The following is a 26,411-nucleotide window of genomic DNA, read 5'->3' on the forward strand; positions in this document are numbered from 1 at the left end:
TTTTCTCACCCGCAGTTATGGCGTAATTTTTGGCGTTCCGTGTCGAAATTAAAAGCTATGCAGGCAATCTGGGCCATGTGTCTCTTATTGAGCTACTTCTTATCTCTTAAAGAGCCTTACTAGGTCAAGATTTTGACTCCCCTTGTTCGTTGTGGCATTGGTTCTTTTCCTTACTACAACCTATATACTGCTTATCACTTAGCCATTATAAACATTCCATTCCATTGATTCATTAAGTCCTCCCGGGACTAAGGATTTCAAGTGGCAAATGGCAAAATAATTAAGGAACCCAAGATTTGCTGAACTGCATGCTGAACGGGAGAGGCCACCAGTGAGGGAGGAAGCAGCAGCCAAGCACCTCTCCACCGTGCCTGGGTCCAGCTCCAGCTGAGAGCCCCCTCCCTCCTGCTGTCACCTGTAACTGCTGAACTTCGCAACTAAGATTGTAGTGCCTGAATTTGCTTTCCTTTTCCCCCTCCTCCTCCTCCCTCCCAATCCCCTTTCCTTTTGTGTCATGTCTTTTAGATTGTAAGCCTGTGGGCAGGGACTGTCAAGAAATACTTTTGTAAGCCGCCGTGAGAGCCTTTTTTGGCTGAATGGCGGCATAAAAATCCTTAAATAAATAAATAAAAATAAATAAGTGTAAAATCCAGAATGCTTTTTAACACGTTTATCAAGCACCAGAGTTGATCTCTCTTTTTAGCATCCACACAGTATGCAGCCCAGAAAATTGTGGATTGGCTTTGGATTTTGTGAGGGGAGAGGTGTGCCACTTGATCACCCAGCTGCATTAGCTGTGATGCATGGTCCTGCACTTGGCCTGTACTGACTGTGTAGCAGGGCCATCCTGCCAACACTTGGTCCATGGTAGCCCTTCTGGATAAACCTAGCTGGGAACAGAAAGATGTGCCCCTTTAGATTTTGGAAATTTGGTTGGGTGTGTCTTCCCTCCCTACTGGAATGTGCTCGCAGTGGCCTTCCTCTCTCCAACATCTGTCGAATTTCATGGGTGTGCAGAAGTGCTGACGATTCCTTGAGTTTGTTAGAATCAGGTTTTAGAGAAAAAGAAACTAACCTTAATGCTGCAAACCACATTTAAGTAAGTAGCACTTGTTTCTGATCAAATGTATCTACGACTGGATGCGGTTGTCTGAGACTCTTTCATATTTTATACGTTCAGACTTTAATACCAAGCGTTTGGGTTTTAAATGGTTGAATAATCTTTTAGGTATACCAAGATCCTGATGAAAGATATCGACATCCTGAATTCTGCTGGGAAAATGGATAAGATGCGGTTGTTGAACATTCTGATGCAGCTGCGGAAGTGTTGTAACCACCCGTACCTGTTTGATGGTGCCGAACCTGGCCCTCCCTACACCACTGATACTCACCTTGTGACCAACAGTGGCAAAATGGTGGCTCTGGATAAATTGTTATCAAAACTCAAAGAACAGGGTGAGGAGAGGCTGTTGTGAACAGCTGTTAATGTAGAAATCCACCCCTTACCTTAACCCTGCTAAAGCAGGGTGCTCTAAAGGGATACTCTAAACACACTTTTCATTGCAGAATTTACACAGAGGTAGACCTACTGCATATTCCTCCCATGACATCGTTGTTCTCTGTCACCTGCATCATGTCCCCAAATGTCAGCCTCTTACCACTTACTGATTTCTTTCTAGAAAAAATCCCCAACATGGAGCATAAAATATCCCCATAATCTATTGATTTTGCCATTGGGGTGTCTTTACGTCCCCAAACCAGACAATGTACCAGGGGCATAGAAATGGCCCGTAGATTTCCCAAGGGAAACTGGTCTAGGGAAGCAGTCTTTACTCTAGACATCAGTAGGCTGACATAAAACCATTTCATTGGGAATTGTTTACTTCACCAGAGCCCCCTTTGTTATCGGGGTAGAAAAATAGCCCACAATACCAAAAAACCCCGCTAGTTCTTAGTAATAAAAGTTTGGCCTTGACAGTTTATAATACCTTTGTAATACGTTGAGTTTATAATGTACTTCTGACGCCATAGACACAAATCTGTGGGGGCATTTTGCCACCCCAGGATACATTGGAAAATGGCTTGGGGTAGTGAAATGCCCTACAAACATGTTTGTGTATTGGGGTTTTTTCCCCAACCACTGCCTGTGGATTAACATAATGTTGTATTGGCGACAAGCCCTGCCCCCCTGATAGAGTGGGCAGGGACTGAGCTCCAGCACTAGACAGTCCGTAATGTGATGCGCACTGTTTCTGTGTACAGACTGCACAGACACTGTCTATTCCCATTGGTCTCCACAATAGCCAAATAGATCCATACAGGGTGAACTTCAAAGGATGAGAAGCCATGGGAATGAACAAGGTGGAATTGACAAGATCTGGCAATGAGAAGTGTGGCTTTACCACTGTGGCCTTTGGTGTTGGAGCGCATGAGACTAAGGCCTGCCTTTCCCCCCCCCCCCCCGGGATCGTCCCGGGATCATCCCTGTGCATGCAAATGACACACGGGATCCCGGGAGCTGGCAGGGACGACCCCTCCTTTTGCCTGGGATAATCCTTAGGCCTAAGAGACTCCAATGGAGCAGCTCAAGATGGGGGATGCCAGGCTTGTTCAGTTGGGCAAGAGTAGAGATGGGGAAGAACCTAGTTTGGACAACATTTTTAAGTGAACTGACCTAATTCTCATTTCCTAGAATAATGTGCTCATCAGAACACAGATATCCTTTAGACTGTGGACTTTTCCCAATGGTGTGTTGCAATTCTCTGCTCAAATTGTATACAAAAAATGTGTGTATTAGAGAAAGTTGTTTACCAAAATAAATGCAAATATTTAAACTTTTTTTTAAAACAAACCCACCACCCTGCTAATTTCTGTGGAAATTAGACAGAATCGACTTCTAATTGATTACAAGCAAAACTGACATAGACCAGATATAGGTTCAGTTCCAGATTCCTTCATAATTGGAATAGACCTATTTAAATGAATGGGACTTGTTAGTCATGACTGACTTTAGCCCTATTAGTTTCAATTATGAGGAGATCAGGAAACAACCCATTGACTGATTTGTCTAGCCCCTTAGTCAAGGGACTTTAGAGACTGAGAAAGGGTCATAGATAGTAGCTGCTTTTTGAGAGAGAGAAAAGCAGTTTCAGAAGGAATAGGAGAAAGGCATAAAAAAAGAGAAGTATGAGGCAGTGCATGAAAATGAGAGAGAACTTCTACTTGATATAGGTGATTCTCCTATCAGTGTGATAAAATGTCCTCCTATAATTTGTGTCTCAGGTTCCAGAGTTCTTGTTTTCAGCCAGATGACTCGTTTATTGGACATACTGGAAGATTATTGTATGTGGCGTGGCTATGAGTATTGTCGTTTAGACGGACAGACACCACATGAAGAGAGAGAGGTGAGAAGGTTTTATCTAATCGCTTGAATTTTCATTCCATTCCTGTCCTGAAGGCAGGTTGGAGCATGGGCAATAGCTACCCAGTGACTTTTATAGAGTGACTAGTAATTTTTCCACTGGCATTTACACTTCCCGAGGTGCCAGCTTGTTAAATAAGGCTTTTTGTGTGTCTGTGGCAGGGCTTATAAACAGAGATTGATCCAGGATTATTAAATGGTCTCTTGAGTTTCTTTCATGTCATTCAGTCTTCTAATTTGAATTTAAACAATCTTTTGAAGGGAAGATCAGTGCAAGGTGTATTTACAAAGAGTGCCAGTGAGAATCAACAATATAGTCAGAAGATATCTGTAATTCATAGGCTGGTGTTCAGGTACCTTGTGTTCAGCTGAAATCATTTTAATTCACAGTGTTCTTACTGTGACCACATTTGGCCCAACAGATTTTCGTGTAGATAGGATAAAAAGCTTGCTTTTTAAAATCTCCTGTAAAAGTATTATTCTCATGAAATCTCTGCTGTTTTATTTTATTTTATTTTTACTTTTTAGGAAGCAATAGACACCTTTAATGCTCCCAACAGTAGAAAGTTTGTTTTTATGTTGAGTACGAGAGCTGGAGGCTTGGGGATTAATTTAGCAACAGCTGATGTTGTTATTCTCTATGACTCTGACTGGAACCCACAAGTTGATCTGCAAGCGATGGTAAGCCGCCTTTCAATGCATCTCAAGCTGAGTGTCTTTGAGTTCTCATTCCAAAGGCATCAGGTTAGAACAAAGATTACTTAGCAGCTGCTAGGTCTTTTGGGGGTCATCGTGGCCTAGGGCGTGTCAATTTTATTTATTTTATTTGGATATTTATACCCCACCTTTCTTCATTTCGAAAGCGCAAGGAGGCACACACAATTTTAAAAAGCCATAAGTCATTATTATTATTTTTATTTATTTATTTATTTATTTATTTATTTATTTATTTATTTATATAGCACCATCAATGTACAGTACAGTACAATGGTGCTGTACAGAGTAAAACAGTAAATAGCGAGACCCTGCCGCATAGGCTTACATTCTAATAAAACATTCTATACATTCTAATAAAACCATAATAAAACAATAAGGAGGGGAAGAGAATGCAAACAGGCACAGGGTAGGGTAAACAGGCACTGGGTAGGGTAAAACTAACAGTATAAAGTCAGAACAAAATCAAGTTTTAAAAGCTTTAGGAAAAAGAAAAGTTTTTAGCTGAGCTAAAGTCATGACACATAAAGTCATGACACATAAAACAAATGTTTCAACAAGTGTTGAAAGAGGAGCACACAGCAGATTCAAAAGCAAATTAGATGCTAAAATACCATTAGCTAGCTAAGCCTGCTGTGGTGCCTGAATGCTGAGTGGCTGTTCCAGTTGGCTTGCATCAGTTCAAGACCTGATGCAGGTGCAGCCCTTTGGGTCTGGCCACTAAAAATAGAAATAAAAAGGAGGAACAAGTTATATTTGTTAACCGTTACCAGCTTTTAAATACTTCTTAAAATGAAGTAAACAAACAAACAAAATCTTTTTATTTGTACTAAACGTGATACTTGCAGTGTTTTTTTCCCCCCTTCTGTCAGAATTTTAGTTTTGGCTGTTTCTGGATGTATTATTTAAATTTGCTGTTTGATTAGGATCGCGCGCATCGTATTGGTCAGCGGAAGCCGGTTCGGGTATTCCGACTTATCACTGACAACACTGTTGAAGAGAGAATTGTAGAGAGAGCGGAGATAAAATTGAGACTGGACTCAATAGTGATACAACAAGGTACTGCCCAAGATTTGTAAAAATGTCAACGACTAAAATGTTTATCCTGAAAATAAGTATATCCAAAAAATATGGGGAAGGAGGCTCAGAAAGGCAGAGGTACAATTTTCTACTGCACCTAGAATATTTTCTACTGTACCTGGCTTTTAATTTAAGAAAGCTATAAAGACTGATCTATTCCGGCAGGCCTATCCAGTGGAATTTTAGGATGTTTTAATAATGTATACTATGTTTTAAATTCAGTTTTATGTATTTTATACTTATTGTTGTTCCCGCCTCAATCCAAACAGAGAGGCGGGTAAGAAATGATATTATTATTATTATTATTATTATTATTATTATTATTATTATTATTATTATTATTATTTCTTTTCCATTGTCATTCTTTAGGTAACCCCACTATCTGTTCACCTCTGTTTCACAACTTAAAAAGCATGTTCATAACAGTAGGCATCACTATTATTATTATTTTTGTATAGCTGAGTGAGATGTTACATAGATGACCAATTATTTAAGATAAAACCAGCCCCGATTTTGGTAAGGATACTTGTCGAGCTGTAGTAATTATTGGGGCACACATTCTGGCAGAATACCCTCAAAATCAATAGGCCTTTTAATGGCTAGAGATGAAGTGTTATTCTTAACATTGAATGGAATGTTAGTAAAGATTAATTTTGTGAAAGGAAGTGCAACTCTGCTAGCTCTCAGCTGGTAATAGCCCTGTTGAAGTACTTCCGACGTTAAGGCTGTGAAACATTATGGAGGTTAGACACCCTATTTATTACCATGCAGTTGTGGTTTTTTTCCTTGAATGTACAGGTACTAGTTGGCCAACATAAAACTCACAAGCCATATGCATTGCCAAAGGGATCTTTTGTCTGTGTGTGTGTGTGGTCTGGAACACCTTGTAAAAATATCACCTTTTTGTGTGCGGTGGGCACTTAAGGGTTGCAAGGGGATCTTCTAAAAGCATGATGGTAAAATCATTGGGATTGAAAACAAGAATATTATTATTATTTATTTATTTATTTATTTATATAGCACCATCAATGTACATGGTGCTGTACATAGTAAAAGAATAAAACAGCAACACCCTGCCACATAGGCTTACATTCTAATAAAATCGTAATAGACCAAATAGACCAAAAAAGAAGACCAAATATTTGCTCAATAATTATTTTGGTTTTGAAGTCCTTGTGTAAATCTATATCAACATCTGTGTCATATTTTTCACGTCTGAGCCAGGGTTCTGCATAATAAGTGTTCTTTGTCCACCAACTTTCATTGGACAACTATTCTGTTAATTAAAATATCTAAGTTGTGTTAAATAAATGTGAGTGAAGCACATGTTGATTGTTCAACATTCTTCCGGGTCGTGTTATATTTCTGATGTGACCCTCAATGACAAATGATCTCTCTCTGATACATGCCTTTCAAAGGTGACATACTGCTTAAGCAATAAAGTAAATAATTTGATGAATCTATAAAACTGCAATAGTTTCATGTGATGTGATGCTTGCCTTAAGTTTTGTAAGTCAATGATTTATTTAAAATGTCACTTCAGTTTAGACATTTAGATCATCGATTAGAATCCATTCTTATCCTCCCCTTATTCATTACAGGTTTACTAAGGTAGATGAGAAGGGCGTCCCTGTGTAATTCTTGTATGAAAAATGCTGCAAAGCTTTGGATTAAAACTCTCTCTGTGGTTCCTGTATTAGGGAGGCTTATTGATCAGCAGTCTAATAAACTGGCAAAAGATGAAATGCTGCAGATGATCCGGCACGGAGCAACACATGTGTTTGCTTCCAAGGACAGCGAATTGACCGATGAAGACATTACCACTATTTTAGAAAGAGGTGAAAAAAAGGTGAGAGGATTCATTATTGTTTGTCTTAAACTTCTAGAGTAATTCTAAACTCTGAACGGGGGGTGGGGGGAATCATTCCGTTTAGATGACTCTTTAAACAATCTGATTAAATCGTTTTTTAGGTTGCGTTTTTTCTTAACGGTCATTGTGTTCTCTTTTGTGCCTGGCCTGCTTTAGACAGCTGAAATGAATGAGCGTTTGCAAAAAATGGGTGAGAGCTCCCTTCGAAACTTCACCATGGACACAGAAGTGAGCTTGTACAATTTTGAAGGTGAAGATTATAGAGGGAAACAGAAGGTATCTTCGTTATACTGCTATTATCAATGTGTTTGCATTGCAGCATTACTGTAAGTAAATGCAGTTTTACTGAGGACATAAAAACCTCAGTGCTGAGAATAAGATATGTTGGGACGGATGTAGGATTTAATTATATTTTTGGTCTTTTTGAGTCCATAGCTAGAACCGGGCTTTATCATGGGGCGAATCCCGGGATCATCCCTGTGCATCCACAAGACGCACAGGGGATCTCGGGATCAGGGAGGGATGATCCCTCTTTTGCACCGGGATCTCTCCCTCCCCTTTGGCCCTGGGTTTTCCAAGGTCCCGGGCTGAGCCCAAGACTGTGGTACATGTAGCCGGGTGCCACGTGTTGACCCGGCTTTACGCGATTCCTCGCGTGGAGCCAGGAGCTGCACCCATCGGGGGCAGGGTGGGGGGGAGCGGGGAAAGTAATTTAATTTTTTTTTAAAAAAACTTAGCTTTTGCGCACGAGCGTACGTGCGCTGCTAGTTCTTTAAGAAAATAAAAGAAATGGCAGGCGTGATGCCTCTCCTTCTGAGGTCATCGCGCGTCGTGTGTAAACAGAGGAGGGATCTCGCGTTAAGCACAACGCGAGATCTTCCCTCCTCCGACGTGGGATAACAGGTAGGTCTAGCTAAGGCCTGAGTTTGCTCTTTGTAGGGATATTGCCAGACTAGACTAACTATCGAAAAGAAGGAAATGGTCCAGTCTTTTTTTATTTTTTAAGTCAGTTTGCTGTTGTAGAAGTAACATTTGAGGCCTAATCTGTGCAGGACACAGAGAGCAAGAAGGAAGCCAAAGTGCATTCAGAGTTGAGACACTGTGCTTTTTTCCTCCTCCTTCCTCCTCCCTTTTTCCTTTTGTGCTATATCTTTTAAACTGCATGCATGAGGGCACAAACTATCTTGTGCTCTCAAAAATGCCTTTTATAGGCTTTGCTTCTTTGGTATTGTTGCTCCAGAGGTACCTGCCTGCAGTTTGCTGGGGAGTAAAAGCACTACTTTTCAGACATGGTGGTTTAATTACTGGGCAGCTTACAAAACATTCACGACAATCAAACGAGTAGTGCGAAGGAATTAATTTAGACCAGCTCCAAGATCTTCTTTTTTTTTTTTTAGGTTAATTTTTTTAAATTAATTTTCAAAATACATAGACAAACAAAAACATACAAAGAATTTTCATTGTTGACTGCTGGCAGATGGTAGTACATTTAGCATATTTTATCTATTTCTTTACAGGTGTAGTTAGGATTAAAATCTATTAATTAATTGGGGATTATGTAATTCTTCATAGCCGTACATTATAATTAGTCTCTCTTCCATAGTCTCAAAAAGGGCTGTGACAAGTTCTGCTTCATGTGCCCTTGACTTGTAAATAATATAAAGTCGTGCCATATAGTGTAGAAATCAGAAGTCTTAGCTTCGCCCTTAGCTAGTTTGAGTTGGTGTGTCAACTTTTCTGCCACGGCTATTTGTCCCTGGATCCACAGCCGCTCCCCCGCCCCCGGGACTGTTTTTATTTGTTTCTCTTTCCCTTCATCCCTGAACTCACACCTCCATCCTCAGGGAGGAAGCCACCATGGAGTTTTCCATGTTGGTTGGAAGTGGGGGAAATCTGGGGTCAGAACTCCCCCTCTGATGGTGGATTTCTGCCCTCGGAAGGAGGAATCTGCCATGCCTTGTGGCCTCTGCTCTCAGAGTGTAGGATTGCAACCTTAATCGTGCTATTGAAACTTGTGTTAATCTTCATTCTAGTCTTTCGGCATCCTCTCTTGACAATGCCATGTTTATCATTGGAATCTGAGTAAGTTACTACAATCTGTTGGCCTTTAAAGAATAATTAAACTTGATTGTATTTGTTTTTTTAGCTGAGCATGATGGAATGGATCGAACCTCCGAAACGAGAGCGCAAAGCCAACTATGCCGTGGATGCCTATTTCAGAGAAGCCCTCCGAGTCAGCGAACCGAAAATCCCAAAGGTGAAAAGAGCATAGCTTTCTACTCCATACCATTTCTCTACGTTATAGCCTTGTTATATAAATATTGCCACTTGTCTGAATAGGATAATATTAAAAAGGCAATGCGGTGTAAATGCTCTGTATGTTTAATTCCAAAGGCACCACGACCACCGAAACAGCCGAATATTCAAGATTTCCAGTTCTTTCCACCACGGTTATTTGAACTTCTCGAAAAAGAGATTCTATATTATCGCAAGACCATAGGCTACAAGGTTAGAATCTTATTTTCTTCCTCCTCTGCCACCCTGTTAAAGGGATAGAATACCGATATCTATGTATCCCCATTTAGTAGAATATTTAATAAAATTCATAAGAATCATCTTTGGCACCTTAAAGACTAGCAGTATTTCATTATTGGCGTGAGTTTTTGTGGGCTAAACCCACTTTGTCAGAGGCAGGGACGCATAGAAACAAGATGGGAAAGTCCATTACAGGCAGATAGAAAGTGAACATTCTATTTCAATTTAAAGAGACACCTACAATATTAAAGAAAGTAAACTGCAGGATGGGACATGGACTCCACAGTCCATGATGGCTAAGCCATTTAGATGATCAGCTCAGGCCAAGTTCCAAAGTGTTAAACTTAACAATGAATGTCAACTCTGAGGTCTCACGCTGAATTCTGCCTCTAAAGTTTCTCTGTTGCAAAACAGCCGCTTTGAGTTCCATTACCTAAATTTATTATTTATTTATTACGTTTATATCCCACCTTTTTTCCTCCAAGGAACCCAAGGCGGCGTACATAATCCTCCTCCTCCTCGTCTCCATTTTATCCTCACAACAACCCTGTGAGGTAGGTTGGGCTGAGAGTTTGTGACTGGCCCAAAGTCACCCAGTGGGTTTCCATGGCCGAGTGGGGACTAGAACCCGGATCTCCCGACACCCAGTCCAACACTTTAGCCACTACACCACACTGACTCTCCCACCGGTTTATTGTAATGCTCTCCCATGGGTTTATTGATGTCAACCTTTTTCAATGTTAAATTAGGGCCCATTTATTCTCCTGCATAAGGATTGTCTTGCGTTCACGTAGAACTCATGATGTTCTTCGTTAAATAAGAGTAAGGTGCTTTGTGTATTCATGAGGTGGGGTGAACATGCAGGGTGATCCTGGCAAGAAAAATAGCCACAAGAGAAGTGGCATTCCATCCTCCATGTGCAAGCATCTGATCCAGAATTGTATCACGCATTTTTACGTGTGTTTGAAATTCTTCAAGGGCCTTTGGCCATGAGCATTAAAAGTTTGGCTGGCTGATTCTGATTCCCGTTGCAGTTTCATACAGCTGCGTTGGGGTAAAATAAAAATGAATAAACCTGATGGGGGGATTTATGTGATGGAGAATCATGTGAACTTTGACGCTAGTCCTCAAAGGAATGAGGACAGCAAGCTTTATGGTAGCCTAAACATATTACACCAGAGTGCCTTCGCGGGGCTGCGTAAATGCTTTATGGTGAGAGCAGTGCCATCCAGTTAAATCCACCACACCCGTGTGGGTTGGCCACTGGTTTTTTGTTTTGTTTTGTTGGGTTGGGTCTCTACCAGTCTCCAATAATTTGTCACCATGCACGATTCAAAGTGCTAGTTACAGTCTGGTTCCAAGCCTTTTAGGGCTGTTTTAGGATATCTAAAGCTGTGGTCTTCAACTGGTCCAGATCCGAGCCTACCCCACACTCCACACCTGCAACATGAGATCCAATTTCACAATTGCCCAACATGGCGGCAAGAGCTTTGCCGCAACCCATCTAGACTGATCTCGTGAGCCACTTTGGGGTCGCGACCCACCAGTTGAAGGCCACTGATCTAAAGCACTGCCCTTTTCACGCACCACATTCAACATCTGAGGACTTGTTCCTTGTTTTGCCATCTTCTGCGGTATGCAGAAGATGGCAAAACTTCTGCATACCGCAGAAGATGGTATCTTCTGGGGACCCTTCCTCCCGAGAGAGGTTCAGAGGTTGAGTTTTAGGACACCGGCAGAGACTTTTTTATTCTGCTGTGCCTTTAATCTGTATTAGCCTCCAGCTGGGGAAATGTATTTTTAAACTGATCCAGTTGTTTTATTGCCCGAACCCTGCTACTGTTTCAGTGGTTTAATGGATGCATTTCTTTCTGATGTTAATTTGGAAGCCGCAGTTGTGGGTGGATGGGAGGCACCATTTAGGGATGAAAAGCAAAATAATTGAAGGAGTGGTTAGGGTGCCCAGGTGAGGAGTTGTGGAGTTCTCTTCCTGCCCCCTCCTTCATTTGCAACCACCACATTCCCCAAGCACTTTTCTCCCAGTTGGGCTCAATCGTGTTGGAGGACAGACAGCAAGGAAGGAAGCCGTGGAAATGGGGACACTTCTGTATTCCAGTCTTGTGCCCCCTTCTTTCCTCTTAAAATAAACCGCAGCTCGCCTTTCTAAGTGCAGCCGATTGAGGTTTAGGTACATGGGTGTGCTGCTCTTATATCTCATTTGGCCCATAGAAAACGGTTGCTTACAAATATAGGATATTGCAAATACATGTTTTGGCAGAGAGAGAACATAATGTAGCCCTAAGAAAACGATTGGCTATTTTTGTTGTTGTTTCAATATAGTTTGTAACAAACGGGACTTCTCCATTTTGGCTTTATTTCTGTTAAATAAATCATGACACGGTGTAATAGGTCATGTGTTGTTGTTCATCTGAGGTTGTATTTACCTAATTTTTAGACCTCCTAAGGAACAGATGATTGTTATTCTGTCCTGATATGTAAAACCATAGAATTCCAAGAGGGTGCACTTTCTTTTTCACACGACTGTATAAACGCTAATGTCTTCTTTACAGTCTAAGCGCCGGAGTGTGTATGTGTAAACGGGCTCCTTCTGTTTACATACCCTCCTTGTCTCTTTCATTCATGGTGTCCTGGAGAATGTTTCAGGCTTAACAAGACCCTCCTGAGATGCATTACTTACTTACCTGTTGCAGTTATCATTATACTTCCGTGGAACAAGAGCCTGCAAGCCATGAAAGAACAAATGTAGATGGATGAGTTACGATGTCTTGCATTCATCTTGCCTGAAGAACTTTCTGAGGACTGTAAACACAAGTAAAAGAAACGTTTCCAGTGCCAGGGAAATATTTCCTGCTCTTAACAAATACTCAGTAGCTGAGAAGTGCATCAGTCGTGCCTGACTTGAGTTTCTAGAAAATGCTCTGAAGGGAGATAGATAGGACTATATACAGAACCCTTAGTAGCATTTCTCCGTTACTATTTATTCATCCCGCTGCTGATTTTAGGTCCCCAGGAATCCTGACCTCCCAAATGCAGCTCACGTGCAGAAAGAGGAACAAGGGAAGATTGATGAATCGGCTCCTCTTACCTCAGAAGAGGCGGAAGAGAAAGAAAAACTTCTCACTCAGGTGAAGTGCTTCTAATTTCATTTTATTTAAATAAAAAGAAAGAATTATAAGCCCATCTGCTCACTGTGTGACAAGCGAGGTTCTGATCAGGAAGATAATAAGAGTTACGTGCAGCAAGTGATGACTGTAGCTGTTCTATGCTGTCTTCCGATCATATGAATTGGGTAGGGAGCCTGGTGCCTTCCAGATGTTTTGGAGTACAATTCCCAGAAGCCCCCAGCAGATTATTTTTTGTTGTAAGCCAAAACATCTGGAGGGCACCAGGTTGCCTAATCCTGATATAAATGGCATTGATATAATTAGAGAGTCCCAGTAATGATAGTTATAGACCCCATTCTGGATTTCTTGTGCAGAAACGGAGAGAATTATAATTCTGTGTTTTCAAAATGGCAGCTACCGTTTATTATGCATGGTATGGAGAATGTGGACAGGGAGACATTTTTCTCCCTCTCTCAAAATACTAGAACCCGGGGTCATCCCATGAAGCTGATTGGTGGGAGATCCAGGACAAATAAAAGGAAGGGCTTCTTCACACAGCGCAGAGTTAAATTATGGAACTCACTACCACAAGATGTAGTGATGGCCACCAATATTCAAAAGGGGGTTGGATAAATTCCTGGAGGCAAAGGCTATCAATGGCTACTAGCCCTGATGGTTATGTGCTGCCTTCAGTATCTGAGGCAGTAAGCCTGTGTGCACCAGTTGCTGGGGAACATGGGTGGGAGGGTGCTGTTGCACCATGTCCTGCCTTGTTGCTCCCTGGCCTACAGCTGGTTGGCCACTGTGTGAACAGAGTGCTGGACTAGATGGATCCTTGGTCTGATCCAGCATCAGGACACTTCTTAGGTTCTTATGTTCTAGGTGAGAGTTCAGAGAAGAGCACAGTTGAAATTCAAAAGACTCATGGTGAATTTAAACAAAGATCACATGTTTCTCCCCAAAATGAATGACCTTCCTTTTCTGGCAATGATTACTTAATTATTTTTGGATTAGCATACTCATGTATTTTGCAGTGGGTGGTCTCAGGCACTTCAAATCAAGTATTTCTTCTTTAACTACGCACTGCAGCTATCCAAATTTTGATTTGCTTTATGCCTTTAACTAGCCCTGTTGAAACCGATGTACTTATTTCTGTAAGAAAAGATCTGGAGTATTTGAAGATCATTTTTAGCTCACTTTGCCTTTTTAATATTATAAAGCAGGAAGGATAGAGTTTTGTCACAGTCTCTGCAATAGATTTCTGCATTAAGTATTCATATTATTGAGTGGTGCTTTTAAATGGTTATTTTAGTAATTGTCCTTTGACAATTTAAATTGCCTGTGTTGATTGAAGTGAATCTTCACTTAAAATTACAATATCTGCCAGATCATTCTTAGTCTCTCTGTACAAACAGTTTGGAAATCTTTAAAGCCAGTATTTAATACCATGAAGTAGTCATACAAAAATACCTAGAATTTTCTCTCTCTTCATATTTCTCTATTGAAATACCTTTCGTCAAGTCAAAAGCTTATAACTCCTTCTACTCCTTGGTTATGTGAAAGTGTTCTTTGTTACTCAGACTTGGTAACAAAGTATCAATAATAGAGATAATGATATAGGTTTCTGTTAATATGCATTTAATCTCTTACAGTGCAATCCTATGCATATCTATTCAGAAGTAAGTCTCACTCAGTTCAGTAAGGCTTACTTCCAGGTAGGAGTTTATAGGATTGCAACCTCATTCACTCTAAAACAATTGGGAGTTAACCCAGCAAATTCAAATATAGAGATATGGGAATCGTTGCTGGGTTAAATGTTCAGGCTGAGAACGTGTTATACATTCCTTGTTGTTCATTTGTTGTCATATATATTGGGTTGGATGCAAAAGTTCCCTTCTGATGAAAGGAGATTTCCTCCAACTATTTTTGTTGGCAGAAGTAGGTCAACCTTTGGAGGCAGAGTTCTTCTCTCAGAAGAAATAAACCTTTGGATCCAGCCCATTGTATGGAAAAGTTTGCTTTCCATAACATGCCAAATCAGAATTAATTACCTCACACTTTTGTTTTTAACACATGCGGGTATTAAGCATCACCTCTGCAATTGGTTAAACAATGTTTATCTAAGGCAGTGGTTCCCAATTGGTGGTCTGCGGACCCTAGGGGATCCGTGTAACCCACCCAGGGGGTCCGTGGCACCATTCACATATTAGCTCTGCAAGGTCTGCATTTTAATAAAAGGAAATATGCTGTCTCCCCACTCCATTTGCTTCTACGGTGACATCATGCGCGAAAGCACTTACGTGATTTCGCGACTAGCTTCAGAGATTACTTCCCTGCACCTAATCCTGAAAACTCATGGATAAGGAATCCTTTTGAATGTGGTGATATACAAATACAACTCTATCTGCGGAAGAGCAAGATGCACTTGTTGACATGACTTGTGATGTTTCATTGAAATCATTCAAAGAATATAGACTGGACCAATTCTGGGTGAAAGTTTTTCTTGATTATAAGAAGTTAGGTGGAAAAGCTTTGAAACATCTAGTTCCCTTTTGTTCCACATATCTTTGTGAACAAGCGTTTTTGACATTTTGTTATATGAAGAACAAGCATAGAAATCGGCTCGATGTTGATCCAGATTTGAGATTAAAAGTAGGAAATATTGAACCGGATGTGGAAGGGATTGTTCGGGACAAAAAGAGGCATGATTTCTCCCATCACATTTAGGTTTAGTAGCTGCTAGACATGTCATAATTTGTTCAATTGTAAACTATACGTTAGTAAAACTAAATTTGTCTTTATATTCCTAAGTCATTGTCATTTTTGCATGGTAATATCACAAATATCACAAATTTTATGGCCTGTTTTTTAACATACCTAAAATCTTTTGCTTATTAGGGGCCACCCCTTATTTTCTCCAAAAAATTGCTTCGCACAGGTAACTACCATAGATACAACAAATTTTTCAAAAATAGGGGGTCCATGGCTTGGCATTTGAAAAACAAGGGGTCTACAGTACTTAGCTAACTGGGAACCACTGATCTAAGGAAATGGCACAAGGTGTAAAAGTTGAGTACAAGATGAAATTTGGGAGTCTCTACACCCCTTCCTGTTTTTCCATGAGGAGTTTTGGCTGGAACCAACCCTGTGCGGTCCCATATTTCTTGAAAGTGGCCTTGTAATTCATAAATAGCTTTTAAAAACATTTAATGGTTTAAGAATTGCTGGGATTTTTTAGTACCAATTTCATATACATTGCCATGTTTTGCTTTACTTCCCCGCCCCATCCTATAGATGTTTCTTGCAATTGTATAAAGTGGGTGTTTGGGCTCCATTCTCTTCCTATCCAGGTGTTCATTTCATTCACTATTTGCTTTGTAAGTATTCAAAACAGAATGTTATTGCATTTAGTTCCAGGATGCCCAGGAGATGGCCAGTGACATCTGGACAAGTGCCCTCAGACTCTTGCAATTTTATTTGTTACTTGTGCTTGTTCAAGTGTGATATAAGTGAAAATCCATTAAGATTTGGATTGAACTTTGTTTCTTCGGAGAAATGCCATTTACAAGCATGAATAAAAAGCTTCTTTCCCTGATGCATGAGGAGCGGTGTGCAAAAATAACTCGCTCAAGTTTTTATGACTGAGTAATAAACCCTGGATAATAGATGTTTATGGAAATCCGGCAAGATCATTAACCCCTGTAATTATTATGTGACATTGTACCGAAGCATTAATGAGCAAATTCAACTGTATCCTTCTAAGATGCGAGATCTAGGAAAACATTTCCTCCTTCACCTAATGGCAACTTCTTGCTTAACAGGGCTTTACAAACTGGAACAAAAGAGACTTCAACCAGTTTATTAAAGCTAATGAAAAATATGGACGTGACGACATAGATAATATTGCCCGTGAAGTGGAAGGAAAGTCACCTGAAGAGGTTATTGAGTATTCAGGTTTGTCAATCGTACCTTGAAAGGTTCCAGAAAGAGTATTGTTGGGCTGGGTTACTTTTTTAAGTGAAGAAGGATAGGGGACTGGAAGAATGTGCACTGTGGAAAGAACGTAATGTCCTGCATGGAGAGATTTAAGATCTGCAGAGGGATAATGCTGAGAGTGCTACTCTGTAACCCTTTAGCCATTACTATTCTGCGCTAGCTGAATTTTAGATCATGACATGCTTCATTTGACAATGCTGTGAATGGCAAAGCAGGACAGGGAAGAGGCTGGATTTTATCCTTCCTCCTCTTGCCGGCGTTGTAATGCCAATAATGATTTTGTTGAGTGATAGGTATTTGGAAGAATCCAAAATGCATTCCTGATACAAGCAAACACAATTCTGTTTTGCAGACCTGGCTGTACTCTTCCAAGGCTGTAGCGTCCACCATTTATTGCAGGAAGCCCTTTCCTCTCTACACATAATGTCACTGCAGTTTACGTACTAACTACCTTCTTATCCACTGAGGTCCAGGGTCATTATGGGAAAGTAGAGAGGAAGGACAAATGGCAGTCACACTGTGCCGGAGTTTAAGTGTGTGCATTTATTTAAAGCAATTTAATCCTGTTCTTCAGCCAAAAAAGCCTCTTAGAGAGGTTAACAAATCAGTACAAAAACAAGATAGTTTGTGCCCTCACCCGTGCAGTCTAAAAGACATAGCACAAAAGGAAAAAGGGAGGAGGAGGGAGGAGGAAAAAAGCAAATCTAGGCATCAGTTTGTAAAGTTACAGTGTTCTTATAAGGACCAACGAGGATAGAAGCTGTACAGGGAAAAGAAGAGCTATAAAGAGCTGGTTCCTCAGCATAGCTGAGGGAGTGTCCCTGCTTCCCATCTCTTTCTCTGCAGTAGCAGGGCTGCTGTCAGGTGGCAGTTGGGGAAGAGCCAAAGGTAGTAGGTGTCACAGCATTGCCAGGGGAGTGTTGCTTCTTCACTTCTCACCCTCTGCTGATGGACTCAGCAAACATTTGTGTATGTGTGTGTTTAACGAAAAGCAGTCACGAGAGGCTGTGATCGAGAGCTGAGAAATAGTGATGGTGAGGGGGTGGGTTAAGCTTTTCACCTCTCTGTTTTTCTGCTCATCCCCTCCCTGCCCTCTTTTGTGTAACATGTAATTTGCCCCTAAGTGTATGGAACTCACTGTTTTACGATGAAGCTTCCCCAAAACCTTTCCAGGCCTTTCTAGAAGAAGTATCTGGAATGTTCCCTTATAAGAGATTCTAATTATTACATGTATTTTTGCAAAATTGTATCAGTTACGTATTTGCTTTCTCAAGGGTCTTAGAACTTGTTACATTTTTTAATGTGTAGAGATAATATAATCTGTCCAAACTGTATTTAAATAACCTTGTGAAATAGTGCTTTAATTATATTAAAACAGTAATTAGTGTTCTTTTACTAATACTATAGAGCATTTAAATATATTTTCTTCTTGAAATTTTCAGCTGTATTTTGGGAACGTTGCAATGAACTCCAAGATATTGAAAGGATCATGGCTCAGATTGAAAGAGGGGAGGCCAGAATACAGAGAAGGATTAGCATCAAAAAAGCTCTGGATGTCAAAGTAATACTTCAAATTAATATTTCTTCAGACTAATTTTGTTCCCAAGAATATGCTTCTGTTCCCCACTGATAAAGTATTCTCAGTACCTTTCTAATTTTTCCATACAAAGTTTACACTAATTCAATGGTGGGTAAAGTTATTTTTTTTTTATGATAAGTGGTCTAACTTTATAAAGCCACATAGATGGAAATGCTCAATGTAAATACTTTATGATTGTTAAACCAACTGAAGGATCTTTAAACTGACTAAAGCCTTGATTAGACAAAGATTTAACAGCTGCTAACCTCCGTGTAATCCCACTTACTTCATTGGAGCTCAAGTAGCATAAATGGCCACTGAATTATATACGCACCAACATCCCTAATAAAAACCTTGGTTTTTCGTTTTTCACTTTAGATTGCAAGGTATAAAGCCCCTTTTCATCAGCTGCGTATTCAGTACGGAACAAACAAAGGCAAAAACTACACAGAGGAAGAGGACAGATTCTTGATATGCATGTTACATAAAATGGGATTTGATAAAGAAAACGTATACGAAGAACTAAGGCAGTGTGTACGCAATGCACCCCAGTTCAGATTTGACTGGTTTATCAAGTCTAGAACAGCAATGGTAGGTAGTAGTGTCTGTTTACTTTGCCTTAGGTTTTGCATGTGATGGTCATGGTGAGGGTACACTGTTTTGTATTTTGATGTTAACTGCTTTTTGATCAGAAAGTAATTTAGAACGTTAGAACATAAGAAGGGCCATGACGAGGGTCCGTCTAGTCCAGCACTCTGCTCATACAGTGGCCAAGCAACTGTTGACCAGGAACCCACAAGACAGGAAATAGGTGCAACAGCCCATGTTCACCATCAAAAGGTGTATATAGGCTTACTGCTTCTGATACATGACGTTACACCTCATCCTCATGGTCAGACCTGTTTCAATCCTGACGTCTCCAGTTAAAATGCTCATGTACAGAAGACTATAGGAAGAGCCATGCTGGATCAGACCAAGGCTTCATCTAGTCCAGCACACAGTGGCCAACCAGCTGTTGACCAGGGACCAGCACCCTCCCATCCATGTTCCCTAGCAACTGGTGCACACAGGCTTACTGCCACGGATACTGGAGGTAGCACATAGCCATCAGGGCTAGTAGCCGTAGATAGCCTTCTCTTTCAGGAATTTATCCAGTTTAGAGATATTTAAAATCTAGACATAGTCTATGTATATTATGCCATTCTGCCAGAATACCAGACTGAGTGGAACAAGTAGCTATGAGAATTAGCATGGTTAGTGAAAAACACTTCCCAACTGAGGTGTTGGCAAGTATCCTTGCCACCCCTAACCTATGAGCGGATTGTGGCTACACAAACGGAATAAGAAGTGCAATTCAGCAACTACAGCAGTATAAAATCAGTCTCCTTAGAACCGAGCCTACATGAACAGGAAACACCTCTTAGCAGCTTTAATTTTTGGCACTACCATTTCTGGAGAAGCTGCCATCTGGAAGCTTCCTCAAATTTAATGAGCATTCTTGGCAACTTATCTAAACTAATGGATTATGAGAGTCCTGCCTGAATCAAACATTGGCCACAGATTCAGTACAAACACTGATTTTGGCACCCCGTCTCACATTCGTTGGTTAAAATTAAGTGAACCAAGCTAGTCTTGATAGTTGTTTTCCAGGATCAGCTTATGCCTAGAATAGTTGTAACGCTAGAGCCTCATCCAGTGTAGCTGAATCCTGGGAGATTCGGGACAGATAAAAGGAAGTATGTCTTTATAGCATTGAGCTAGACATTTGCTGCCATAAGATGTGGCAATGAATGCTATCTTTAAAGGGTTATACTAATTCATGGAGGAGAAGAGGTCTGTCAATGACAGCTAGCTATGATGACTATATGCTACCTCCAGGCTATTTCGGACTACTAGCTGCTATTGAAGAACTGCAAGAAAGAAGCTGTTTCCCTCACATGTCCTGCTTTTGGGTTTCCCAGGAGAATCTGATTGGCTGCTCTGAGGGAGCAGAATGCTGGGGCTAGCGGCTCCTTTAGTCTGATCCAGAACAGTTCTTCTATCCCATCCGGCTCCTCAGTTCCTCGCAATGTTGGGATTTTCATCTTCTCAAACTGCATCAATCCAAACTGACTATCAGACGCGTGCGCCTGACAACCCAACATTGTATAGAAATATTTCCTTTCTGTAAAAGGCTCCCAGTAAGAAAGCATCTATAATCACTGCTTCAAAAATGTAAGCATTTTATATCTGCAATTATATTTCAAGCGGGCAAGATTCCAGGAAAAAAAGCTGAGCTTTTCTGTGTAACAGCAAATTCTCATTATTTCCTACCGGCCACCAGATGTCTCTCTGGTTCTGGATAAATAGGCCGATTGCCTCCATGTTTTTCACCCCGATTGCATTTATTTGAAAGTCTGTCTTCAGAAAACCAATATAATTCCTCTGCATTTCTTATTTTCCTGTAAGCATATGGCTTACACAGTATGAGCTCATAAATGGCATGATGGCTTCTATAAAATTCCATTTTTTTTCCGCACCGGTCTTCGTATTTCACGTTTAGATGTTCTGCTGTAGCAACTGCATTTGCTTCTTTTGTGACTGTGATGGAGGTGGGGATGCTAAGCACCACTGAATCACAAATCTGTTCTCTTCAAGGCACGACATCTGCCTGTGCTCTGTGTACTCTCTTCCATTGGAGTGTGATCACTGGGCTGTGGTTTCTTCTGTAAGTGAGGATTCAGTGCACCTTACGCTTTCTGCTCCATTGCTACCTTTTGTGGCTTTGTCCATGGCAGTGGTGAACTGCATTCCTTCCTTTTCTATAACTTTGGAAGATAGAATGCTATATCCGGCTCATGTAGATCTTCCATGTTTCAACCTTTTCCTTCGTGATCCGAGGAAAAGGGGATACATGAGAGCACTCTTCAAATACTTGAAAGTTTATCACACAGAGGAGGGCCAGGGACTCGATCATCCCAGAGTGAAGGACACGGAATAATGGGCTCAAGTTACAGGAAGCCAGATTCTGGCTGGACATCAGGAAAAACGTCCTGACTGTTAGAGCAGTACGACAATGGAACCAGTTACCTAGGGAGGTTGTGGGCTCTTCCACACTAGAGGCATTCAAGAGGCAGCTGGACAGCCATCTGTCAGGGATGCTTTAAGATGGATTCCTGCATTGAGCAGGGGGTTGGACTCGATGGCCTTATAGGCCCCTTCCAACTCTACTATTCTATGATTCTATGACTCCTCACTTCTGCAATAGGGACTAACAGTAGAATCCAAAACAGGCCTCTTCTGTACATTTTATTGAGTTCAGTGTGGTATGCTTCTTGATAAGGGTTTTGTAACTTTTCCACTTTACACATGAAAAGGGGTTTCTGTCTCAGAAGTAGTTTGAGCTAAGTAAATCGATCAGGATCCAAAGAGCTATGTATCTACTCCTGCAAATACAATGAGTCTTTTAACTTACGGTTCTCAAAGAGCAATCCACTCCCATAAAACATAGTAAACTGTTTTGAATCGGGGAGAACTTTCAAAATCTGTCCTGGATGCTTTAGGGTGGATTCCTGCATTGAGCAGGGGGTTGGACTTGATGGCCTTGCAGGCTGCTTCCAACTATGAGATCTTGAAGTGCCGGGCCTCACTCTGGAGGCTTGTGCAGGGGCCACGAGGGCAGATATACGCAGAAGTTTAAAGAGAAAGTTTACAAAATATCTTGTCCCCGTAATAATGCCTTCTTTGCTTGCTCTATAATGTATCGAGGGTGCAGTGGTGTTTATTTTCTGGCGGGGGCTTTCTAGTAGAAGAGAAGATAGCTGTGATTTGCATGTACTTGAGAAGAATGGCATTGTTTCAAGTCCAGGATACAAGGGAAGTTAGGATTATTGTTTTGTTGAGGGAATGTGATTCTGCATGCTCTGGATATTAAAACTGTACGGGTGAAACAATTCTCAGGGGAAACCAAAGACAGAAAAGCAAGCAAGAGTAATGGCTGCTGGAGTCCTAGTCTACAAACATGGCTGGATATTTTTATTTGCTGGGCGGGAAGTGTATGATCTTCATCAGCTTGGTTCACACAAAGAGGGCAAATAAGATATGGCTGGCTTTTTAGCAGGCAGGAGACCTTCAGATAACTCCTGAATCCAGGTTGACCTTAGAAACCTAGACAGACTGTGGTTGGTTCTAGCCATGCATCTTGGCAAATGTGGGAGTCGGCGTCCGAAGTACCAGCAGACATTATTGATGATTCTCTTACACATATTGCAATGATGGTATTGGTGGCATCAGTAACCTTCAGTAAATCATAAACTCTGGCTGTCATGTTTCCGTTGTCACAAACGCTGCATTTCTTGGTATCCGGTAAGGAAAGGAAAGGGCTCCTGAAACTCAAACTGTTTTTTTTTTAAAGGAACAGAGGATCTGTGTTCTCTCTCTCATGCCAGCCTGTGTAGAATAAAGAGATTTCAAACATGGCTCTGTGATACAGGCTCTGAATGTTTCCAAGATGCACAAGTATTTTCCTCCTCCTGAAATCTACTGCATGATTCAGTTACGCAGTCAGGTTATAAAACAAGCAAGCCAGATGCCTGATCATCCTTCTGCCTTTGCCATCTTTGAGCAAGGAAACAATGCTGATCTAGGCTATTAAATGAGTGAGAAGATAAACCAGCTGCAATATTCTGATAGCGCTCACCTATCGCCATCTAGAAAAACTAAATAAAAAGAAAAGACGAGGGCGGTAGAGATAAACACGTTCCGTTCTTTTGGTGCAGATTAGTTCAGGGTGCACTGGAAGACGCTTAAGTCCCGCAAATCCTTGGGGGATATGGGAGATGAAAGCCACCTGCATTTCAGTCACAGATTCGGGGAAGCCAAATTGCTTTACATTGTATTAATTGTAGCAATACTACAAACGAGAAGGATCTTGGAATTGTTGTAGATCACAAGCTGAATATGAGCCAACAGTGCGATATGGCTGCAAGAAAGGCCAATGCTATTTTGGGCTGCATTAATAGAAGTATAGCTTCCAAATCACGTGAGGTACTGGTTCCTCTCTATTCGGCCCTGGTCAGGCCTCATCTAGAGTATTGCGTCCAGTTCTGGGCTCCACAATTCAAGAAGGACGCAGACAAGCTGGAGGGTGTTCAGAGGAGAGCAACCAGGATGATCAGGGGTCTGGAAACAAAGCCCTATGAGGAGAGACTGAAAGAACTGGGCATGTTTAGCCTGGAGAAGAGAAGATTGAGGGGAGACATGATAGCACTCTTCAAATACTTGACAGGTTGTCACACAGAGGAGGGCCAGGATCTCTTCTCGATCCTCCCAGAGTGCAGGACACGGAATAACGGGCTCAAGTTAAAGGAAGCCAGGTTCCAGCTGGACATCAGGAAAAATTTCCTGACTGTTAGAGCAGTGCGATGGTGGAATACGTTACCTAGGGAGGTTGTGGGCTCTCCCACACTAGAGGCCTTCAAGAGGCAGCTGGACAACCATCTGTCAGGGATGCTTTAGGGTGGATTCCTGCATTGAGCAGGGGGTTGGACTCGGCCTTGTAGGCCCCCTCCGGCTCTGCTATTCTATGATTCTATGATTCCCCTTGTGGCTGTCCTGAGAGAGAATATAGGTGCTCCTTCTCTTCCTTCCCATTTTCTCCTGCGCAAGAATCACACCCCGCAAGTACACGTCTATGGTATAGAGGGAGGGAGGGAGGAAACAACCATCACTAATCTTTGTGCCTGCTCTTTCAACATACAGTGTGGGGAAAAGTCTAAAGGGGTGTTGATGAGGTGCCAGGAATGCATATAAGAAGGATGTTCTACCCCAGTGTCCTTAACCTCTACATGTTGAGTGGAGGATCTGCAAAGGGCTTCTACTTCCGTTTGTTTAAACACAAGTACAACCCGTCGCAGGGTTCTTTGTCACATGGAGGCTTCTGTTTGCATTCAAGCCAATGTGAGCAAAGCCCTCTGTGGATCCCCCATTCAACAGAGGGAGATTGAGGACATCAAGGGTGGATCTGGTGCACATGAGGACACCGGGGTGGTCAGGGCACATAGCTCTGTGCCTCTTCCCCATACCCCTGTATCTCAGGCTTTTTATCTCAGCAGCTGGCAAAGATGATGCTACCTCTAAAGGATATTAAGGCTGCACTCCTAGGGACACTCCCGAAAGTTAGCTCTATTGAACACAATGGGACCCAAATCTGACTAAACACGTATAAGACTGCATGATAAGGTGATTGTGTTGTTGATCATCGTCATACATTTATTTCTTTCCCACCTCTCCCTCTGGATCAAGACGGGATACCGCATTGAATACAACAATACAATACATTAAACTGGTGAAAAGAGCGTATAAAACTGATGGGATATTAAAATAGCCATCATAGCATCTTAAAATTCTTCAGTTTAAAATTCTTGCTCTTAATTTCATTTTGAATCTCGCCCAAATCAATAACCAAATGATTACTATTTGTAATTCCTGTGCCCCTTTTCAGTACATTTCCTTATCCTCGTAGCAGTCCTATGGCGGAAGCAACGATAGTGCCTGAGGCTTTCTCAGTGAGCTGGGAGCTAGTGGCCTTAACTACATGTTACAGCTGGGAATGCGATTTGGAGCAGAGGAAAGAGACTTTTCTCTGCCTACCGCTTGTATGCTTTACACCAGACCCACTATATGCTCTTCATGTATAACAGACCCACACCATTCGCTCTTCTGTAGGTTTTATTGAGTAATACTGGATTATTTATTGATAGCTTGTGTAGTTTACGAGGCGGAGGCATCACTTCCGTGGAAGAACGTCTCTTGCCCATAATTAAACTTATTGTGACAGTATCCCAAGCGAAAAAGGTTTCTATCATGAATGGTGTGGGGGCATTTGCAACATGTGCACCAGTGTTTATAAGTCTTGCATGTCCAGTTTTTAGTTGTGTTTTGAAGAAGACATTCTGCCTCATTTTCCTTCACAAGCTGTATATGAGTGAGACTTGGTAGGCGTGTGAGTTTCCCTGGAGAAAGTGCTTCTGCCTCTAATTGGACCCATTCTTCCTCTCTCTGGGCCCTTATAGTTTGTGGGTTCCGTGTCTATGAAATAGCCAACTTAAAAATGGGCTTCAGATTAGAAAATTGCAAAAGTTTAGAGGCAGTGTTCAGTTGCATGATATTCCGGAATGTTTGCTCCTGCTGCAGAAGAGTTCCTGATCGTGAGTCATCATAAGAAAGGACTAAAAAGGCAAGCAATGCTCTGGCTAGCACATGTAGGACCCGATTTCTGGTTTGCCTTAGCGCAAAGCAGACGCTGACGTGCAGTTCTTCAACTCAAAAGATGCCCAAAATAACTGAGGACAGCCGTGCTGTCCTCTGCCTGAAATAGAGGCTTTAAAGAAACTGCCTTTGTAGGAGACAGCTGCATAGATATGGCATGTCCTGTATACCCGCAGCACTGGGATCATAGTAAAAAATCTGCCTGACTTCAGTGTCTTATTAGGTTGTCTCCTTTACCTCCCTCTCTCCTGCCACAAATGTACGAAAGGCATTTCTTTATACAGGTGGAAGAGAAAAAGGTTACTAGGAGGTGTGAGCCTAGTTCAATAGGTGGGGCCACCTGCTTTATATGCATTTGATCCTAGATCCAGTCCTTGGTGTCTCCTGTTAAGAAGATCAGTTTGCAGGTGGTGGGAAAGTCCTGTGCCTGAGACCTTGGGGAGTTGCTGCCAGTCAGAGTAGACAGTACTGGGATAAATGGACAAATAATCTGACCCTAACGTATGGCAGCTTACATTGTTGGTAATAATCTGTGCCTCAATTAAGATTCGACATAGAATCATAGAATAGTAGTGTTGGAAGGGGTCTATAAGGCCATCGAGTCCAACCCCCTGCTCAGTGCAGGAATCCACCTTAAAGCATGCCTGACAGATGGTTGTCCAGCTACCTCTTGAAGGCATCTAGTGTGGGAGAGCTCACAACCTCCCTAGGTAACTGGTTCCATTGTCGTACTGCTCTAACAGGAAGTTTTTCCTGATGTCCAGCCTGAATCTGGCTTCCTGTAACTTGAGCCTGTTATTCCGTGTCCTGCACTCTGGGAGGATCGAGAAGAGATCCTGGCCC

General features: G+C 41.6%; 1 protein-coding gene across 1 annotated transcript in view; it reads left to right on the forward strand.

Moving 5' to 3' along the window:
- SMARCA1 (SWI/SNF related, matrix associated, actin dependent regulator of chromatin, subfamily a, member 1) overlaps positions 1-26,411 on the forward strand; it is a 48,622-nt gene that overhangs the window by 18,097 nt on the left and 4,114 nt on the right. The window contains exons 11-22 of the mRNA XM_063142055.1: positions 1,229-1,455; positions 3,283-3,404; positions 3,950-4,102; positions 5,062-5,194; positions 6,916-7,064; positions 7,242-7,361; positions 9,232-9,342; positions 9,480-9,593; positions 12,644-12,766; positions 16,567-16,699; positions 18,184-18,302; positions 18,699-18,911. Of these exons, the coding sequence (XP_062998125.1) occupies positions 1,229-1,455; positions 3,283-3,404; positions 3,950-4,102; positions 5,062-5,194; positions 6,916-7,064; positions 7,242-7,361; positions 9,232-9,342; positions 9,480-9,593; positions 12,644-12,766; positions 16,567-16,699; positions 18,184-18,302; positions 18,699-18,911 (1,717 nt within the window). The remainder of the gene's footprint in view (positions 1-1,228; positions 1,456-3,282; positions 3,405-3,949; positions 4,103-5,061; positions 5,195-6,915; positions 7,065-7,241; positions 7,362-9,231; positions 9,343-9,479; positions 9,594-12,643; positions 12,767-16,566; positions 16,700-18,183; positions 18,303-18,698; positions 18,912-26,411) is intronic.

This window comes from Elgaria multicarinata, chromosome 15, assembly GCF_023053635.1.
Source record: "Elgaria multicarinata webbii isolate HBS135686 ecotype San Diego chromosome 15, rElgMul1.1.pri, whole genome shotgun sequence".
Classification (NCBI taxonomy): domain Eukaryota; kingdom Metazoa; phylum Chordata; class Lepidosauria; order Squamata; family Anguidae; genus Elgaria; species Elgaria multicarinata.